General features: G+C 55.2%; 3 protein-coding genes across 15 annotated transcripts in view; 1 reads left to right on the forward strand and 2 right to left on the reverse strand.

The window, feature by feature from the left end:
• LARGE2 (LARGE xylosyl- and glucuronyltransferase 2) overlaps positions 1-11,347 on the forward strand; it is a 13,321-nt gene extending 1,974 nt beyond the window's left edge. Inside the window, exons 3-17 of one of the 2 annotated variants that reach the window (XM_069091498.1) lie at positions 1-3,622; positions 4,055-4,208; positions 4,295-4,509; positions 5,457-5,539; positions 5,744-5,867; positions 6,990-7,161; positions 7,438-7,542; positions 7,727-7,857; positions 7,958-8,083; positions 8,207-8,362; positions 8,852-9,012; positions 9,123-9,401; positions 9,880-10,026; positions 10,111-10,306; positions 10,572-11,347. The exon at positions 1-3,622 is cut by the window's left edge and continues 488 nt beyond it. In XM_069091498.1, the coding sequence (XP_068947599.1) occupies positions 4,109-4,208; positions 4,295-4,509; positions 5,457-5,539; positions 5,744-5,867; positions 6,990-7,161; positions 7,438-7,542; positions 7,727-7,857; positions 7,958-8,083; positions 8,207-8,362; positions 8,852-9,012; positions 9,123-9,401; positions 9,880-10,026; positions 10,111-10,306; positions 10,572-10,769 (2,193 nt within the window). In that variant the 5' untranslated portion in view covers positions 1-3,622; positions 4,055-4,108 and the 3' untranslated portion in view covers positions 10,770-11,347. The remainder of the gene's footprint in view (positions 3,623-4,054; positions 4,209-4,294; positions 4,510-5,456; positions 5,540-5,743; positions 5,868-6,989; positions 7,162-7,437; positions 7,543-7,726; positions 7,858-7,957; positions 8,084-8,206; positions 8,363-8,851; positions 9,013-9,122; positions 9,402-9,879; positions 10,027-10,110; positions 10,307-10,571) is intronic. The other variant, XM_069091499.1, reaches the window with a different exon arrangement.
• PEX16 (peroxisomal biogenesis factor 16) overlaps positions 1-18,471 on the reverse strand; it is a 239,331-nt gene that overhangs the window by 14,575 nt on the left and 206,285 nt on the right. The gene's annotated exons all lie outside the window — the stretch shown is intronic.
• Positions 16,396-18,471, reverse strand: part of PHF21A (PHD finger protein 21A) — a 218,285-nt gene continuing 216,209 nt past the window's right edge. For all 12 annotated transcript variants that reach the window (XM_069091501.1, XM_069091505.1, XM_069091503.1 and 9 more), the window contains one exon: positions 16,396-17,134. In XM_069091501.1, the coding sequence (XP_068947602.1) occupies positions 16,880-17,134 (255 nt within the window). In that variant the 3' untranslated portion in view covers positions 16,396-16,879. The remainder of the gene's footprint in view (positions 17,135-18,471) is intronic.

The raw sequence follows: 18,471 nt of genomic DNA on the forward strand, positions 1-18,471 counted from the left end.
AAGAAGAAGAAGAAGAAGAAGAAGAAGAAGAAGAAGAAGAAGAAGAAGAAGAAGAAGAAGAAGAAGAAGAAGAAGAAGAAGAAGAAGAAGAAGAAGAAGAAAGACAGAGAGGGAGAGAGAGAGAGAGCAGAAGACAGAGAGGGAGAGAGAGAGACAGAGAGGAAGAGAGACAGAGAGAGCAGGAGACAGAGAGGGAGAGAGAGATCTGTAAAGAAATTGCCCCAGACTAAGAATTCAATCGCCTGAGCATTTATTAAGCACCGGCTGTGTGCCCTGGGCCCTCAAGGACCCTTCCGGTTGCTTCAGCTGTTCAGCCGACTCTTCCCACACACATGGTCTGCTTCTTAGGGTCAGGACCTAATTTTTTCTCTTGCCTTTCTTCATATCTCCAGTGCTTAGGACTATTCATGGCACACAGTAAGCACTTAATAAATATTAGTTGACTCTGCAGTTTGGGAATTCAACAGACATTTATTAAGCATCTACTGTGTACCAGGCATTTATTAAAGGACCAGCTGTGGGGCAGACATTGCGCTGGGACTGAACCTGAGAATCACAGTCTGAGGATTCAATTTAGTAAGCATTTATTAAGTGCCTACTGTATACCAGCCACTGGACTAGGACAGAACCTTACAGTTATAGAGGATCTCAGAGGTCATTCTAAGCCACCTCTACTGCCTACATCCATACTAAAAAAAAAAAAAATAGCATATTTTGTGCCCTGTTGGCCAGGGGGTGTAGAGGGTGGGGTATGTGCCATCAGCCGGGATCTCAGAATTAATTCCCAATCTCCTGCTAGGAGAGGGATTTGAATCAAAGGGCCTGAACTCTCAGGAAGGAGTGTCTCCTTCTGTCTCTGGGCCTGGTCCTGGGGGCATGAGGGAGCTGGGCCAGCTGGAGGGGGGGCTGGTGGAGGGAGGCTGCTGGGAGAGCCTCAGGCCTTTCCAGGGAAGGCAGCCCCAGAAGCCAGAGCTCTAGGTTTCCCCTTCCTGATCCCTGGCTAGATAAATGCCCTAGAGACAAAGACCAGCTGTGTGCCCTGGGACAGCTATGGGCTGGGTTGGATGCCTGCCTGGGCACAACGACTTCTTGGCTCCTGCCCCAAGCTGGCGCTGGTGGACCAGCTAGAATTGGAGGGGAGGGCAGAGGGAGAGAGGTTAGCCTTGAGCCTCTGACCTCCTTCCCTGAAGCTGAAGCCCTTCCCCACCTCTCCCAGCCCAGCCGACTCAGTGAGAGGCCAGTGCTCCTCTCTGGGCCTCAGTGTCTCCATCAGGTGAGAATGAAGGAGAGGAGAGCTGCTGTGTGAAACAACTATCAGGCAACTGTGTAAAGTCAGTGTTAAAGAGCTTCCCAACTCTCTCTTAAGGTCAAGAGCTCAGCCTCCTAAGCTCTCCAGAGGGTCCAGGGAGGGGGAAGGGCCCCTAGGCTCAAGAGAGTAGAAATGCCCCATGCTAGGACACACATTCTTGCTGGGAACCCAGTCACCCCTGAAGGGGGTGGGAATAGGGCAGGACCTATTACCAAAATGTCCTTCCCTCCCTGGAGGTCATGGTATAGTGCATATAGAAGCCTGATCTTGGAGTTGGGAAGACCTGGGTTCCAGTGCTGCATGCCACCCCCCTACCTAAAGCAGGGAGGGAGGGATGTGCCCTCAGTGCCACAGGTGGCTCTCAACCTGTACATTATAGTGGGGAGGTGGAGGAAGTTTGCATGTTGGAAAGCCCCCACCCTGATGGAATCCCGAGCCCCTGGGGAGGGGAAGGCTGAGTGGCAGGGGAAGGGCATTTTTCAGCAATGCTGGGAAAGCTCAGGGCTCAGGATGGCCCTGTCCCATCACTCCCACTTCCCCTCTCCCTCCAAAGTTTCCCCCTTGTGCCCTGGAGGGCCATCTGGAGACATATTGTAACTGGAGAGGCACTGGGCTACAGAACTCCACTGGCCTTCGACAAATCACTGCCTCCCTGGGCCTCAGTTTCCCCATCCTTGAAAGTGTGGGCAGGGGAACCTAAATGATATAAAAAATCTCTTGTGTCTCTGAGAATTGTGTTTTTAGGCACTTCCTGGCCACTGACATTCTGTTGTAATACAAATGACTGACACTGATATTGCCTTTTAAGATTTAAAAAGCACGTTTTCTACTTTATCTTCTTTGATTTCACAGCACACTGTTAAGGTAAGTGCTACAGGTATTATTAGCACCACTTTTCTGAGGAGGAAACTGAGGCAGTGACAGGATTTGAACCCAGATCTTTTTGACTCCAGGGCCAGAGCTCTACCTCCATCACTAAAATGCCTTTCAGCTCTCACATTCTGTGGATCTAAAGTCTTTTATACACTAATACTCATGTATTATGAATATATGTATTCATCTACATGTATTCTAACAATTTATCTTTTGTATTCCAAGGTTGCTTTCACTTCAACATTCTTTTCTCACATCCTTTGGTCGGTCCAAAGTCCTTTCCATTTCAGATATTTTGTGTTCTAAGGTCCCTCCCAGCACTGACAGTCCCTGTTCTGAAGCCCCTCCCAGCCCTGACATCCCCTGTTCTGAAGCCCCTCCCAGCCCTGACATTCTCTGTTCTAAGGCCCCTCCCAGCCCTGACATCCCCTGTTCTATGTGCTAAGGTTCCTTCTGCTCTTACATTCTCTTATATTCTTACACTCTATATTTGGCCCATCTTCTATTTGGGGGAAACTGGAATGGAGTAGAATGCCTGTCCTGGGCAGACAGTGGTAGAAAGATGGAGAGACCTGGAGAGCCCATTAGGACCTGAGTGCTGGCAGCACCCAACCTGGAACCTGAGAATGGCCCCTACACTTCCCCAGCTCTGGTTTCCTGCCCAGATCAGGACAATTCCATTCTATCAGGCCTGAGCTGTACTTTGTCAGAGGGCACTCCAGTCCTAATGGCCTCTCAGGTTCAAACAGTGCCAGGCCAGAGACCTGAGATCTGGCCTCTCAGAGGCCAGGTGAGAGAGCCTGGTCCAGAGCCCTGGGAGGATGGGTGGGGGTGGAGGACACTGGGTGGAGGAGGGCTCAAAGATGCTCGGGCTCCTGACCCTGACCAAGGCAGTCTCAAAATGTGCTGCCCCCCTTCCCCAGACGGCCCCCTCCTCTGAAGAGCAGGGCAAGAAAGGCAGGACTGGGGAAAAACTTCTTCCCCCCCCCCCCCCCCCCCCCTCTCTGTCCTCCTGCCTCAGGTATGGCCAGGCTTCCAAGCCGGACAGGTGTCCCCACTCTCACGTCCCCTCCCCCCAGGGCAGGACTGGGACACAGCTCAGTGGATTCCACATTCCTTTCCAGGCGGTGGCCTCCACCCCCATTCTCTCCCCCACCTTTCACATGCAAACTCTGCTCCTGTCCAGTAATTTCTCTGCCTCCCGAGGCTGTCTCCTTTGATCCCTTTGGCCGGGGTCAGCAGGCCCCGAGAGGCCCCGCCCCCTTGCCTGTTTGAGGGGGGATTGGGAAGCAGCCTGAGAGCTGGGGACGGATCTTTTGTGCCTGCGAGCCAGGGTAGGGGGGGGGGATTGACTTTACCCAGCTGCCTGTGAGCTGGGAGATCGGTTTTGGGGGGCGCGGGGAGAGTTTAGCCCCAAGAAGCGTGTTGAGTTGAGACCAGGTAAATGGGGGAGGGGGGCTTTCTGGGTGGTCTTCCAGGGAGTTGCATTCCGCAGCTGGGCCGTGCCCCTGCCTGGAGGGAGGGTGCACTCACGCTTCCCGCACCTTTCCAAGTTAGAGTTGGGGGGAGTTTCTGAGCCCCAAACCTGGAGCTTCTCGGGCCCTCCCCCTTCCTTCTTCCAGGCAGAGCCGAGCCGAGCCGAGGTGAAACTTGAGTCAAGGTGGCTGGGCGGGCAGGCAGGGCGGGAGGCGGGGCAGGATCTAGCCCGGACGGACTGGGAGCTTTCAGGAAGAATCGGTGGCGCGGCTGGGCGGGCCGGGCCGGACCGGACAGGGAGAGAGTGGCGCAGGTGAGAGCCCCGACGGGGCGGCCGCGGCCGCGACACCGGGCAGCCCCGGCCCCGGGCTCTCCCCTGCCTCCCTCCCTCCCTAGGATCTAGGATGCCGCCTGCTGCCCCGGGCCGAGCCGTCCCGCCCTGAGCTGGCCATGCTGCCCCGGGGGCGGGGGCGGCTGAGGGCGCTGGGGGCCGGTCTCCTGCTGCTGCTGCTGCTGTCCGGCCTCTACCTGCTCAGCGGGGACCTGGCGTGTGAGTGGTCAGCCGGCCGACTGGTGGGGCGGGGGAGGCTGTTCTCCAGCCAGGACCCCGACGCCGACCCCGTGTCTCCGCCGCAGATGGTCGTCTGCTCCTGCCTTCCCCTTGCTCGGGAGGGGCCCTTGAGGAGCTGGGGGCTCAGGTTCGGGCTGTGGAGGAGGAAAATCGGCAGTTGCGGGAGGAGCTCCGGCGCTGGGGGGTCCTAGGGAGACTCCCCTCGGAGCGCGGCGGTGAGCCCCAGATGACATGGGGCCGGACGACCTGTAGTCAGCAGCCCACCATAGAGAAATGCGAGGTAAGCCGGGCCCCGGAGCCCAGCAGATGTTAGAGTAAGCCGGCCCCCCCCGGAGCCCAGCAGATGTTAGAGTAAGCCGGCCCCCCCCCGGAGCCCAGCAGATGTTAGAGTAAGCCGGGCCCCCCCGGAGCCCAGCAGATGTTAGCGCTCGAGGCTGCCCCGAGCGGCCCACCCTAAGCCACCTGTCCCGACTCGCCCTTACCGAGAGAGGGGCACGTGCCATGTGGGAGAGAAGGGCCCTGGCCTGGGGAGACCCTGTGTGACTTGGGCCGGATCACTTACCTCCTCTGGCCACCCTGTCCTAGTGGGTCAGACCACTGGGCCTGGGCATCCCAGATCAGGGATTCTTAACCTGGGGGGGAGGGGGAGTGGATAGATTTTTGGGGGTCTGGGAACTTGGGTGGGGAAAGTTACACCTTTATTTTAACCCACTTTGCGTTTCTTTTGTAATCCAATGTATTTCCTTTTATGAATTTAAAAGCATGTTCAGAGTTCATAGACTGCCAGCCTGCACACAATAAGGTTAAGAGCCTGAGGCCTCTAAGGGCCCTCCCAGCTGAGCCATTCTCTGATTCTAAGATAGAATCTTTTTCTATTCCCCCTCTCTCAGTCACTCAAACTAGCCTCACCATTATCCCAAATATGCCACTGGGGCCTCCAGCTCATCTTTGCCAAGTTATGATCCCCTACCACTTCCCAATTCCCACTCCTCTTTTGGGAGGCAGGAGCTCACTGGTTGGGAGTCAGAGGACCTGAGGCCAAACCTCAGCTCTAAAACGTACCATCTGGTATGACCTCTCTGGGCCTCAGTTTTCTCATCAGTCAAATGAGGGGTTTGGACTAGATGACTTCTGAGCCTGCCCTCCCCCCAGCCTAGTAGGGGATGGGAGCAGTGCCTAGGTGTGGAGCCAGGATGCATCTCTCCTCTCCGGTCCCCAACCCTCCAGCTCCTGCATGTGGCCATCGTGTGTGCTGGGCATAACTCTAGCCGGGATGTGGTCACTCTGGTCAAGTCCATCCTCTTCCACAGGTACCTTCCCTTCCCACCCCCACCCCCCAAGTCCTGGGACCCCTGCCAGTAACAATAATGGGAGCAGTTTAATGCTGGTAAGGTTACAAATCGATTTCCTCCCATGAGCCTGGGGCACTAAAGCTAGTTCAAGTAGGATTGGGCAGGAGTTGGGTAGGAGCTGCCTGGGGCTTTCTCAGCCAGAATCCCTCTACTGCACCCCAGGAAGAACCCTCTGCATTTCCATCTGGTGACTGATGCTGTGGCCCGAAACATCTTGGAAACCCTCTTCCACACTTGGATGGTGCCCTCTGTCTTCATTAACTTCTACAATGCTGATGAGCTCAGGGTAGGGAGCCCTGATCCTTCCCTCTCCCCTCCCCAATATTAGCTGCACCCTCTTTCAATATGACCAGCATTTTGAACTGCCTGCCTCATTCTGGGAGGTACCAAGAGGAAATAAAAAATGGCTCTTGTGCTCTGGGAGCTGACTCCTCCTTCCAGCTGGAGCTTTCTCTTCCTCCTCCCAAGTCCTGGTGCTCTTCCTTTCCCATCCCCTGCAGCCAGCAGCCAGTTGCCTGGGTCTGGCCCTGGCCACGTTTCTTGGGGGCAGTGTGGTGCAATGATTTTGGTCTGAGAGCACCTGGGTTTTAGTTCTGACTCTGCCTACTAAGCTAGCTGGGTGACCTTGGACACATCATCCAATGGAATCCTAGATTTAGGAGTAGACAGGGACCTCAGAGGTCAGCCAGTCCTTCCTGCCCCACCTTGTTGGACAGCAGGGAAAAGTGAGCCCCAAGAGTTTGTGGGACTGACTTGGTGGAGGTCACCCAGTGGCAGAGAGGGCATTGTGAGCTGGGCCAGGGCCCTTCCCACTGTGCCTTGTGAGTCAATGCTAGAGCACCAGAATTCAACCCCCAACTGACCCCAAATCCTCTGTCTTCAGGATGGGCTCAGAAAGGCAGGCAGGCCAGGCACAGTCTCCTATTCCTCTCCTCCAGCCCTCCCCTCCTTGTTGAGGGTGCCAACCCTCCATCCTCCTGCCCCCACCCCTTTACTTATTATTCAACATTTACTTTTATAAGATTCTGAGTTCCAAATTTTTTCTCTCCCTCCCTCCCTGCCTCTCCAAGATGGCAAGCATTCTGATTTAGGTTATACATGTACAATCATATTAAACGTACGTCATGTTGTGAAAGAAGAATCACAACAAAAGGGGAAAACCACGAGAAAGAAAAAAAGAAAATAGGAGTTTCGATGTGTATTCAGCCTTTTTTCCCTCCTTAGTTCAGTGCAGTGGCTGCCCTCACTGAGCTTCCATTCCCCAACCAGAAGATGAGGGGTTTGGAATAGATGGCCATTCAGTCCCTTGCAGCTCCAGCAGCCTCTGAGCTCTAGGTCAGGGAGGGGGAAGTAAAGTGGGGGCTTATGCCTGCCCCTCATGGCTCATCTTGGCCCCTCTCTCCTGCAGCCTGAGGTTGCCTGGATCCCCAATAAGCACTACTCAGGCATCTATGGGCTCTTGAAGCTGACCCTACCCCGGGCACTGCCCCCCACCCTGGCCCGGGTCATTGTCCTTGACACCGATATCACTTTTGCTTCTGACATCGCTGACCTGTGGGCTGTCTTTGCCCGATTCTCAGGTGAGGAGCTTGGGGCCCTCAGGGCCTGCTGCCCCCACCCTTCCTACTGTCCAAGCCCCCTGAACAGGTTCCCTTCTCCATGGCCTCTTCTCCCTGTCCCTCCCCTCACCCCCCACATGTAATGCTGGACTTCTTGGAGCCCAGTATTAGACAGAAACCAGAGAAGTCCAGCACTCTGCCTTTGAACAGGGGAATGTTCCCAAACCTGGGGACCAGTGGCAGTGGGGTATGGTCCCTTCTGCCTCCATTTCCTTCTCTACCTTCTTTTCCTCCCAGACAAACAGGTGATTGGGTTGGTGGAGAACCAGAGTGACTGGTACCTAGGAAATCTCTGGAAGAACCACCGACCCTGGCCTGCCTTAGGCCGTGGCTTCAACACAGGTAAGGTCTTTCTCTCTCTGGGCCTCAGTCTTCTCAGATGAAAGAATGGGATCATGCCTCATTTAAAATGTCACAAAATGTGAGCCGCTGTTGTTATTGGGTTGGGGGCAGGTGGGGCCTCTAGGTACCATAGGACGCAATGGGAAGGGACAGAGAAGGCTTGGGGGTTTTGGAAATCTCCCAGCCAAAGTGCATTCCCAAGGAGTGATCCTGCTGCACCTGGAGCGACTGAGGCAGGTGGGCTGGGAACAGATGTGGAGGCTGACGGCCGAGCGGGAGCTGCTGACTATGCTGGCCACCTCTCTGGCTGACCAGGTACCCCCGTACAGTGCCTGGGGCTCCAGGCTACTGGTTAGGGTGGGCTGTCGATGAAGGTCTCTGGGGCTAATGTGTCACTGGGCCTACCGCCTTTCAGGACATTTTCAATGCTGTGATCAAACAACACCCTTGGCTTGTGCACCCCCTGCCCTGCTCCTGGAACGTGCAGCTGTCAGACCACACCCGAGCTGAGCAGTGCTACTCCGAGGTGGCTGACCTCAAGGTGAGTGTCGAGGGGGACGCTGGGGAAGCGGCCTTGGACCCTCCCAGGGAGCCCCATCCCCTGGATGGTGACTGGAGGCAAGACTCAGGGCCTCACGTTCCCACCCTTCTTCCTTCGCCCGAGGTAATTCACTGGAACTCACCTAAGAAACTTGCAGTAAAGAATAAGCATGTGGAATTCTTCCGGAATCTCTACCTGACCTTCTTGGAGTATGATGGGAATCTGCTTCGGAGAGAGCTCTTTGGCTGTATCAGTGGTCCCCAGACCCAGCCGGACCAGGTGAGACACCTGAACACCGCCCCCCCCAACCAGGGGAGACGCCTGAGCACCCCTACCAGGAGAGATGCCTGAGTGCCCCCCCAACCAGGGGAGATGCCTGAGCCCCCCAACCAGGGGAGATACCTGAGCCCCCCCACCTCCTAACCAGGGGAGATGCCTCAGCCCCCCCTCCCAGGGGAATACCTGAGGCTCCCCCCCACTCCTAACCAGGGGAGATGCCTGAGCACCCCCCCATACCTCCTAACCAGGGGAGACACTCCTGAGCCCCCCCACCTCCTAACCAGGGGAGACACTCAAGTCTCCCCTTCCAACCAGGAGAGATAAGTTCTCTCCTCAGGACTAGGGGGAGGGGAAGGAGGATGGAGGCAGACACTAGCTCCCCAGGTGAGAAGGCCCTCCCCCTCTTCTGACCCGGCAGGGAAGATACCTCCCTGACCTCTCCATCTCAGGGAGGCCTACGCTCAGGACTTTCTCCCCAACACCTCCTAGACAAGACAAGCTCTGGTGGAGCTGGAGGAGGATGCCGCCTGTTATGAGTTCCGTCGGCAGCAGCTTGCCGTCCACCGGGTCCACCTCACCTTCCTGCCCTATGAGCCTCCTGCCCCCCACCCCCATGATGTCACCCTGGTAGCCCAGCTGTCCATGGACCGGTATGGGAGGTGGGGGGGGATGAAGGGCTGACAGAGGAGACAGGGGAGGATGGGATGGGGTGGGCAGCCATCCATCTCTCCAATCTCTGCCTGCCTCTGACTTTCCCAAGACTGCAGATGTTAGAGGCCCTGTGCCGCCACTGGCCGGGCCCCATGAGCCTGGCCCTGTACCTGTCAGATGCGGAGGCCCAGCAGTTCCTGCACTTTGCCCAGGCCTCTGAGGTGCTGGCTGCCCGTCGAGATGTGGCCTACCACATCGTGTACCGAGAAGGGCCCCTCTACCCTGTCAACCTGCTCCGGAACGTGGCTCTGGGCCAGGCCCACACCCCCTATGTCTTCCTCAGCGACATTGACTTTTTGCCAGCCTACTCCCTCTATGACTACCTCAGGTACCAGCCCCTTCCGGATTCCTCATCTTGGGGAAAAGGAGTGAGGAGTTAGGCTAATGAGCTTTAAGGATCCTTCCAGCTCTTCATGGTGACATGGGGGGCCTAGAGGACAGGAGGGAAGTGGGGCTGACGTTTTATATTTGTGTAGTGCTTTAGACTCACAGTGCACTTCAGACGTGTTATTGGTGGTGTTTGCTTATGCCGGGCTGCGATGACATGGTGCCCATTTCCTACATGATGAAACTAGGTTCAGTGGCTTGCCCAGTCACATGGCTAGTTAGGTTCTGAGTCCTGGCTCTTTTCAGAAAACACATTCTTGATTCAGCCTTTTGTCTTTACAGCAGTGATTTCCTGTCACTCATCCCCAAGTCTTTATTCTGCTGGGGCTGTCTGTTCTTTGCTGCTGTCCCAAGCCCTGCCAGGCTGCTCCTTCCTGGGGTGGAGGGTGCCCCCTCTCTCACGTCCCTTCTTCCTTCAGGGCCTCCATCAAGGAGCTGGACCTGGCCACCCGCAAAGCTGCTCTGGTGGTGCCAGCCTTTGAGACCCTTCGCTATCGACTGAGTTTTCCCACCTCCAAGGCTGAGCTGCTGTCCCTGCTGGATGCTGGCTCTCTCTATACCTTCAGGTGGGACCCCTCCCCTCCCTTGCCTTCCTCCTCTTTCTCGTCTGTGACAGAAAGTGTGACCCATGTGTCTCCTGGGCATCCCAGGTACCATGTTTGGCCCCGAGGGCACGAGCCCACCAATTATACCCATTGGCGGGAGGCCCAGGCTCCCTATCGTGTGGAGTGGGCAGCTGACTACGAGCCCTATGTGGTGGTCCCCTGGGATTGCCCCCGCTACGATCCCCGGTTTGTGGGCTTTGGCTGGAACAAGGTGGCCCACATCATGGAGCTGGATGCACAGGTAGGTGGGAGAGGTGGGCCTAGATCCTCCCTCCCTTGCTCCCTTCAGACCAAGCCGGAGGTGGGACCCTCATATTGGGATGTCTGAGCCAGAATGACCCTTGGTTCAAACCTCTTGTTTTACAAATGAGCTCGCCAGAGGACGGGCACAGTGGGCACACAGCTGGCTGTTGGCCAAGGGGAAGGAGGGGCAGGCTCCTGGCCTCCAACCTCGGGGGCTCTCCACTATCACCTTGGGCAATGGCCTTCTCTACCCCTTCTCGCAGGAGTATGAGTTCTTGGTTCTGCCTGAGGCCTTTGCCATCCACTTGCCCCATGCGCCCAGCCTTGACATCTCCAGGTTCCGATCCAACCCCACTTACCGCCGCTGCCTCCAGGCCCTCAAGGATGAATTCCACCAGGACCTGTCCCGCCGCTATGGCTCAGCTGCTCTCAAGTACCTCACAGCCCAGCGGCGACTCTGAGGGGGTCTCCTGACAGCAGCCTTTCAGGATGGGATCCTCTTCCTGAGCCTGAGGGGTCGCCTTCCCCTCTGATAGGGGCTGGGTTAGGTAGCTGACTGCCCAGGAGAGGGTTTGGGCGCTGTGGGGTCCCTCAAGGAGGACTCCCTAGCCAGGGGTGGGGAACCTGCAGCTTGAGGCCACATGTGGTCCTCTAAGTCCTCAAGTGCGGCCCTTTGAATCCAAACGAAAGGATTTGTTCTGTGAAGTTGGGTTCAAAGGACTGTACTTGAGGACCTAGAGGGCCACATATGGCCTCAAGGCCAAAGGTTCCTCACCCTTGCCTATATATTCCGGACACTGGAATGAGGCCTTGGGTCCTAGGGTCTCTATTTAAGTTATTTAAGGTGATTTGGGTGGCTCTGAGGCTGGAGCAGGAGGGGAGTTGTTGCCTTTTGAGGAGGTGGGAGAGGCCACCGGCTACTACTGCAGCTCTCACTGTCATCATGGCGTCCAGCCTCACTGCCACCAGCCATGATGGGGCTGGCCTCCCCACTCTGTACTGGACTTTTGTAATTAAAGCAGCTTTTTCATTCTTTTCACATCTTCTTCTGGTTTCTTGGGGTCAGAGGGCAATGCAGGGAAATTGTGTTTGTGTGTGTGTGTGTGTGTGTGTGTGTGTGCGCGTGCGCGCGCGCCCGCATGGGAGAACAAAGGAGTCATCAAGACCCCAGGCACAATTACACAACCTAAGAAAATGAGAGTTGGAGGGGACCTCCCACCTCCACCACAGGAGTCCCTCCCCATTGCAGAGTGCTAAGCCACAAGGGTTCTTGCAGCCTGTGTACAGGCTTCCAGCAGAGGCAGTGTGGCAGGGGGGCTGGATTTGGAGTCACAGGATGTGGGTCTGAATCTTGGCTTTTCACTTAATTTCAGTGTGTAACCATGGGCAAGTCTGGGCCTCAGTTTCCTCATCTGCAAAATGAGGGGGTTAGACTAGATGGGCTCTAAGGTTCATTATAAAGCTGGGATCCTGGTTCTGGATCTGGCCCTCCGCCCCAACCCTTCAAGTACTCTAACTCGCCTCTCTTATGTCTTCTCCAGGGCCTTCAATCATCTTCTTTAGCCCTTGAATAGAGGTGCCTGGACTGACCCTGGAGCCACCAACCACCCCCTCAACCTGGTGCCCATGGGGCAAAACAGCCCAGACTTCAGGCCTGGGGAGGTAGAGGGGCAGGCAAACAAATCTCATGACCAGAAAAGAGTGAAAGGAGGAGGGCAGGGGCATTGTGGCTCTCCTCACCCCAAACCCCAACATAGTGAGGCCAACACCAGACTTCATTTTGTTTTATTTAGTAAAGTGTAAAAATAAATACAAATTTATCAGCTGCCTTCTGCCCTCCCCCCTCCCCTCCACAAAACCCAACCCCCAACAAAACACTTTTAACCTAAAGACCTACACGGGGGTTCTACAGAGACTGAAATCACAAGGGCTCAGAAGTCAGAGAGAGGGCCAAGGAATGGACGTAGCTACTTGCCACCACTGAGTTATGTCCCCACATCCACCCCAAAGATTTGTAACATCCATCATCTAGCTCAGCCTCTTGCCCAGAGGACAAGGTTGGGGAAGGGGAATTGGAGGTGATGCCGCCAATCATGGTGGCCTTGCTGGAGGAATCATGTCATCCTGGGCATGCCATTTCATAGGAACATCCTCAGGAAGAAGTGTCTGCCCTGGCTGGCTGGTCTTCTCAAGGTCCCATCCAGCTCAATACCACATAATCCCTTAAGACATGTCCAGGATGCATTGCAGGGAGAGGTGTCCCTATGCTAGATGAGAGAAGAGAATCCTACGGCCCTGGGAACCAAGGCTATTCAGAAGCCTGCTTCCACACCCTTTCTAAATCACAAAAAATGCCAAGTCACCGTGCATCCACTTTGCCGGGATTTGGGGGTGGGTAGAACGTATCCCATCGCCTCCTCCCCCTTTAGTCACAGCTGGTGAGTGGATCGTCAGCAAGAACAAGGATTCCCTCCAGCTCCTGCGGGTGACCACATATGCTGGGGATCTAGGAGAGCCAGCCAGTTGGTGGGTCAGGCTCAGATCCTTTTAATCTCCCACTGGCCCATCTTCACAAGGATTCCTGATGATTTAGGGATTTAGGTGGGCTCACTCTGAAGGTCTGGCCTCTCCCTGTGGACAGATGTCAAGGCAGGGCTAAGCCACCATGTTCGCCACCATGTTCCATCAAGCAAATCTTTCAGACAGTCCCTGAATTCCTTCGTCTTAGCCCTGGTGGAGGGCACTTCTCCCTGTGTCCTTTCTACAGTGGGCAGGCTTGAACGCCTGCCTGGAATCAAGGCACTGTGGACAGGCAGAAAATGGATGAAATCTAAGTGAGAGACAAAAAGCCCTGGAATGAGGCTGGGGAGATCTGGAGAGCCTGAGGGGGTGACCTGCTGGAGGGGTGGGGCCGCCGAGCCAGCAGCAGAGGAAGCAAACTGCCCCTCAGTAAAGCCCTTTGGGAACTACCGAATGACCCCCAAGGAATGCTAGAAGCATTCTTGGGAAGTAGTGACTGGCCACCCAGCAAAGCCAGGACTGGACGTTTTGAAAGGCAATGAGAATAAATCAACCTTCTGGGGATGAAGAGAAAGTGAGACAAGGTTCAGCTGGAAGAAAAGGCCCTGGGGTTTAAAACCAGGAAAGCCCTGCAGGCAGTAAGAATAACTGGGCTAGCTTAGAGGAGGGCCTCCTGAAGGTGGAGGCAGCTGGGCAGAAACATGGCGTCAGAGCCCCAAGGCTGTGTATCTGAAGCCTGGCACCTTAGCTTCGGAGTCCTGCTCTGGCTTGTAAGGGCCCCTGAGGATAGGCTCCCTCCCAAACCAACCCACTGAGTTCATCCGGGTCTTTACCCCCATTCCTTGTAATTCCATTTTGATGAAAGAAGAGACAGAGGTCCCAGACCTCGGGGACGTCCCAGCTGAGGGATGGACACAACAGCCAACTGCAGAAGAGAGAGAAGCCTGCAGGAGGGGTGGCAGAAGGCAGATGAGAAGTGGGAAGGTGGGGGTCAGAGGAAGGGGCCAAGGTGATGAGCAGCTGCCTCCCCAAGTCTGGAAGCCACAGGTCTAGGCTTGTGGGGGGATGCTGGTAGAGAGGGGGCTTCTTGAGGCTCACCAGCCTTTCTTCACAGCAGAATGGTATTCTAGGACCCAATGCACAGGCTAAGTGCCTTTTGACAGTCTTATAACTTGTGCTGTTTACACTTAGGAAAAAGACAGCTTGGGGATGATTTCCTGGCCTCATCTGCACCTGGCTTACATCCCATCCTGCCCGAGCCATTCTTTGAAACTTCCCAACACCTTCATCCCCGCAGAGCACTCACTCCCCAGACCTTTCTCCTCTTGGAGCAAAGCCTTCTGAAAAGGTTCAAATTTTACAGCTACTTTTAAGAAATCGTAATAGACACTCCTGGGACGCTTAATGAGCCCAGGCAAGTCAAAAAGAGCCCTGTCAAGGGATGGGGAGAGACCACAGCTGGTCTGGGAACTTCAGCCAACTATTTCTGGGACAGGCCTGTGCTTCGCCCAAAGCTCCCTTGTTTCTAGGGGAAGGGAGGGAGGGCCTGGGTCTCCATGATCTCAGCTTTGGAGCTGGGTGGAGATCCCTCTGTCTTCCTGGTCCCCACCCCTACCAGGTACTGACTTTGAGTCTGAAGTATGGCACCAAGGCCACCTGTCCCCCAGGCTGACTGAGACTTTAACCCTTCCCTCTGAAGTTTCTGGGGAGATGGGCAGGGGTTCAGGATATGGATGAGACACAGATTTCAATGCTGACGTCGAATTTCATCGGAAGGGTTCTTTTTACACTGTCTTGACACCTTTTCGAGTGGAAGGAAATGGGTCTGGCTAACAGTTTTCATGGATATGACTGGCGGTCCCACTGCTGCTTGCAGCAGGAAGTGAGGAAAGATGACCAACCAGGTTCCTACTTGGGGAATCCTTGACCTGATGGGGATGTCTCTCTCTGCTAGGCAGCCAGATGTAGCCCACTGGGGGAAAGCTCTTCAGATGCACCCGGAGCCGTCACAGCTCTGGGGAGGCCACACAGGTCCAGGGGGGCATCGATACCCCTCCCCAAGGACAGACACTCAGTGTCTGTCCACCAAGTAACTGCCGTGGTCTTCTCAGGAAGGGAAGAAACAAATACTAGAACAAAAAAGCAACATAAAACCAATGCCAAACGATCTTGTCAAGACCTGTCTGAGAAGACAGTAGTATAGAATCCATTCCTTTTCTCTACCTGGAATCCAACATGGATGGAACTCTCTCAAAAGGCAGGTGGGTAGACTCTTTCCCTGGGACTTTCTGGGGCACCAGGGGTTGATGTGGTCACCTAGGCGGGCCAGGAGGGGAGGGGAGGCCCACCTACCCTTCTGGTGCCCTTGTTGAGGGGGCTCTTGGTCCCGCTGCCTTCAAGTACCTGGGTAGAAACCCTTAGAGATGGGTTCTCTTTCACCTGCAATCATCAGTGAGAGCAAGAGGCAGGGGCCCAGTCACAAAGAGATGGAAGGTCCCTCAGAGAAGGGAGGAATGGAGGGAAGGGAGAGTTCAGTGGGCACCACAGACTCAGGGTATGGGGGCTCTAACTCCTCTGCCTAGAATCACGCCCACAGCAGAGCGGCCTCGGGAGCAGCAGCTGCTGTGCTGAAAAATTAGAACTACACAGTCTTCTCCAGTTCTGACGCCTTTTTAATAGAAATCACTGTTTTTAGGAAACAAATAGCACTTGTGTAAATTTTTTACAATGTTTCTTACCTTGATCTTAATTTAAGTAACACTAGGAAGACCTCAATAGCTTTTATTTTCCTTTTTAATTTAAAAAAAAGTTGTTGTCGTTTTTCCCCAAGATACAAAGATTTTGCCCTTGCATAAAAAAACAGTGCCCGAAACGTTGACACGAGGACTCACAAGATTCACTGCATCTCACTGACACTAGGACTCCTAATCTATACCATGCAAGGCCTCATCTACCCCGTGACTGGACCGTCAGCCTGAAGAACAGCGCTTCGATGCCGGATTTGAGTTTTTGTTACAAAAAAAGTAAAAGAAACATTAAAAAAAAAAAAAGAAAAAAAAGAACCGTCTGCGTTAAGTTTCACACGTCTGGGCTGTGGGGTGCTTTGCTCAGGCTCTTTTCCGCTTTATAAATATAGAGAAGGGATGGAGCTCTGTTTTCAAGTAAAATCACCCATCTGCCTTTTTCCTCTGGCCTCCAGCACCCCTGGTGGCGGCCCTGGGCACCCGACTTTGGGGCCCCCTGCTTTGCTCACCCCCCACCCCCCAGAAAGTGCAGCTGGCCCCGGGGCAGAACCAGGGCGGGCTTGGGGCTGCTCCGGAAGGATTGGGGGGAGCCTGAGGGGGTGGGGCTGGGGGGTCACCTGCCAAGGTGGGAGCTGGTGCTCAGGGAGAAATAGACCTGGGAGCCACTTGCTGTGGCCATCTCCTGGCACCGTCCCCTCTCCCTCTGCCACTGATATTAAATACTGCTTATTTGATATACTTTTCCCACCCTCGCGCCCACCCCCTCCCCTGCCCTCCCTGCCCTCCCCACCCCTTCTGGGCACTGCGATTGCTTAAATCTGGATTTCCTTTTTTTGTGGTTTTTGGTTTTATAGTCGTGAGAGTTTAGAAACAGGAAAGCCCACACACTCTTTGGACTTCTTTTCCCCACCTAAACCAACTGCTCAGCAAATAAGGATCTGAAACCTGCTCTCCTCTTCTTCCCTGCTCCCCAGCCCAGCCCGACCCAACCCAAGCCCTCGTGGCTGTGGAGGCTGCTGCAGGCACACACTGGTGTAGAATAGAGAGAGTAAATATATATTTCACTTGGCACGGTGCTGCCAAAGCACCCCCAGCTGGCACTGTTTCATGTGATGCGGTCCAGACTTTGCATGTACACACAGAATAAGGAGGATCGATTGGCAAACTCCGGCGCCACCCGGCACAAGCATCTCCTCTCTCTGGAGCCAAAGCTTTAACCAAAGGAATCCTGCCCTTCCCAGAAGAAACCCGGCTCGGCTTTTCTGGCGTTGTCGGGGTTCCGCTGCCGGCCCCGCAGCTGGGCCCTGTTATTTAGTCTCTTCGCCCTTGTTACAGTTCACTGTGCAGCTGGGCGAGGGCGAGGGCGCCGGCGTGGAGGACGCCACGGGCGCGGGGGGCGTGCAGTCCGGGCCATTGGGCAGGGCCGCCAAACCGGCCTCAGAGTTCATGGGCTTGGACAGGTCGATGCCGTGGATGAGGCGGATCAGCTGCTTGACCTTCTCCAGGGAGCTGTGCATCTCCTTCTGCCTTGCCAGGATGGTGTTCTTCATTTCCATGCATTTCTGTAGCGAAAGAAGGAAAAGGCCAGGGCCCTGAGTAGTCGTTTCTTGGGCCCCTGCTCAGGAGAAGGTGGGGAGAGGGGAGTGGGTGGGGTAGAAGCCACCTGAGAGAGGGGCCCTGGAGCAGGCACGAGAGGACCCATGCCTTATAGGAGGCCTCATGATTTAGGTCTCTGTTCTTCAGAGCTGGTGGTGGAAGGGCCAGTCTGGGGCAATCCCCTGGAGTGGCCTCCAGGCTTCTTCACACACAAGACCCTCCATCCATCACCTCCGGCCCTCTCTTTGGCAGTCCCCAGACCTGAATGCTCTCCTCCCTCCTCTGCTGTGACTACTGAGCTCCCTGGTATCCTTGAAGTCCCAGCCACAAGCCTCCCCACCCCCTCAGAATTCCAGTGGCTTCCCTTGGCTAAGGATTTCCTATTTATCTAATACACAGCTGGCTCTGTCTTGCTCCTTAGAATGGAATTTCCTTGAGGGCAGGAATTTTTTGGAATTTGGCCTTTTTTGTACACACAGTGCTTAGCACAGTGCCCAGCACAATTAACGTTTACTGACTCAATGATGTCCAAGGTTAAGGAGAGCTGTGGAGAACTGGCTGCACTTGAAGTTACTTAGCATCGAGCCCCCGAGTTAACCAGAATTGGGGCAGAGAGCCTGACTGAACCAGTGCCCAGCCAGCACAGACTCCCTGTGAAAGGCAGAGCAGGGACGCCGCAGCACACCGGCGTCGGCTTCTCTGTCTCTGTGCCTTGCTTTCTAGGCAGCATTTACTTCTGCTTCTGATAGGTGAAAGCTGGGGCCAGATTATGTGGCCAGGGGGAAGGGAGGGGAAAGTCCCCGAGCAGCCTGCTCCCTGGCATGAGCTAAGGCTTTTACCTGCCTCCCCAGCCCCACCCCCATGCTGTGACACACATTCCCAAAGGCTGCAGGTCCCCACAACAGGACAGGGTTGTTAATGCTGCTTCCTGCCCAATCAAAGCTGGAAGAAGACACCTCAGCAGACACTTAGTCCAGCCCATTCCTGCACGAGGAGCTGCTCTCCAGCAGGGTCACCTGCCTGGTCTGTGCTTGAAGATGCCCCACTGGCCCTGAGGCGCTCTCTGCCTTCTGGGACAGCTCTACTCCTTAGTCACGCCTACACCTGCCCTTCCCTCTCCTACAGGGAGGGAGCCCTTTATAGCGAGCATCCAGAACCCAACACCAGAAGACAAAGGTGGTCTGCCCGTTGGGGCTGAGGACAGGAGGGTCAGTGGTTCCTCATTCCTGGGTGCTGCCTGTGCCTTTCAGAAGCCAGCCTGACATCCGGAGGAGCTCTTCTGGCTGCCGAACCAAACCTCAGA

This window comes from Petaurus breviceps, unplaced genomic scaffold (genome assembly GCF_028583685.1).
Source record: "Petaurus breviceps papuanus isolate PSGF00001 unplaced genomic scaffold, PetGlider_PUasm1.0 188, whole genome shotgun sequence".
Taxonomy (NCBI): domain Eukaryota; kingdom Metazoa; phylum Chordata; class Mammalia; order Diprotodontia; family Petauridae; genus Petaurus; species Petaurus breviceps.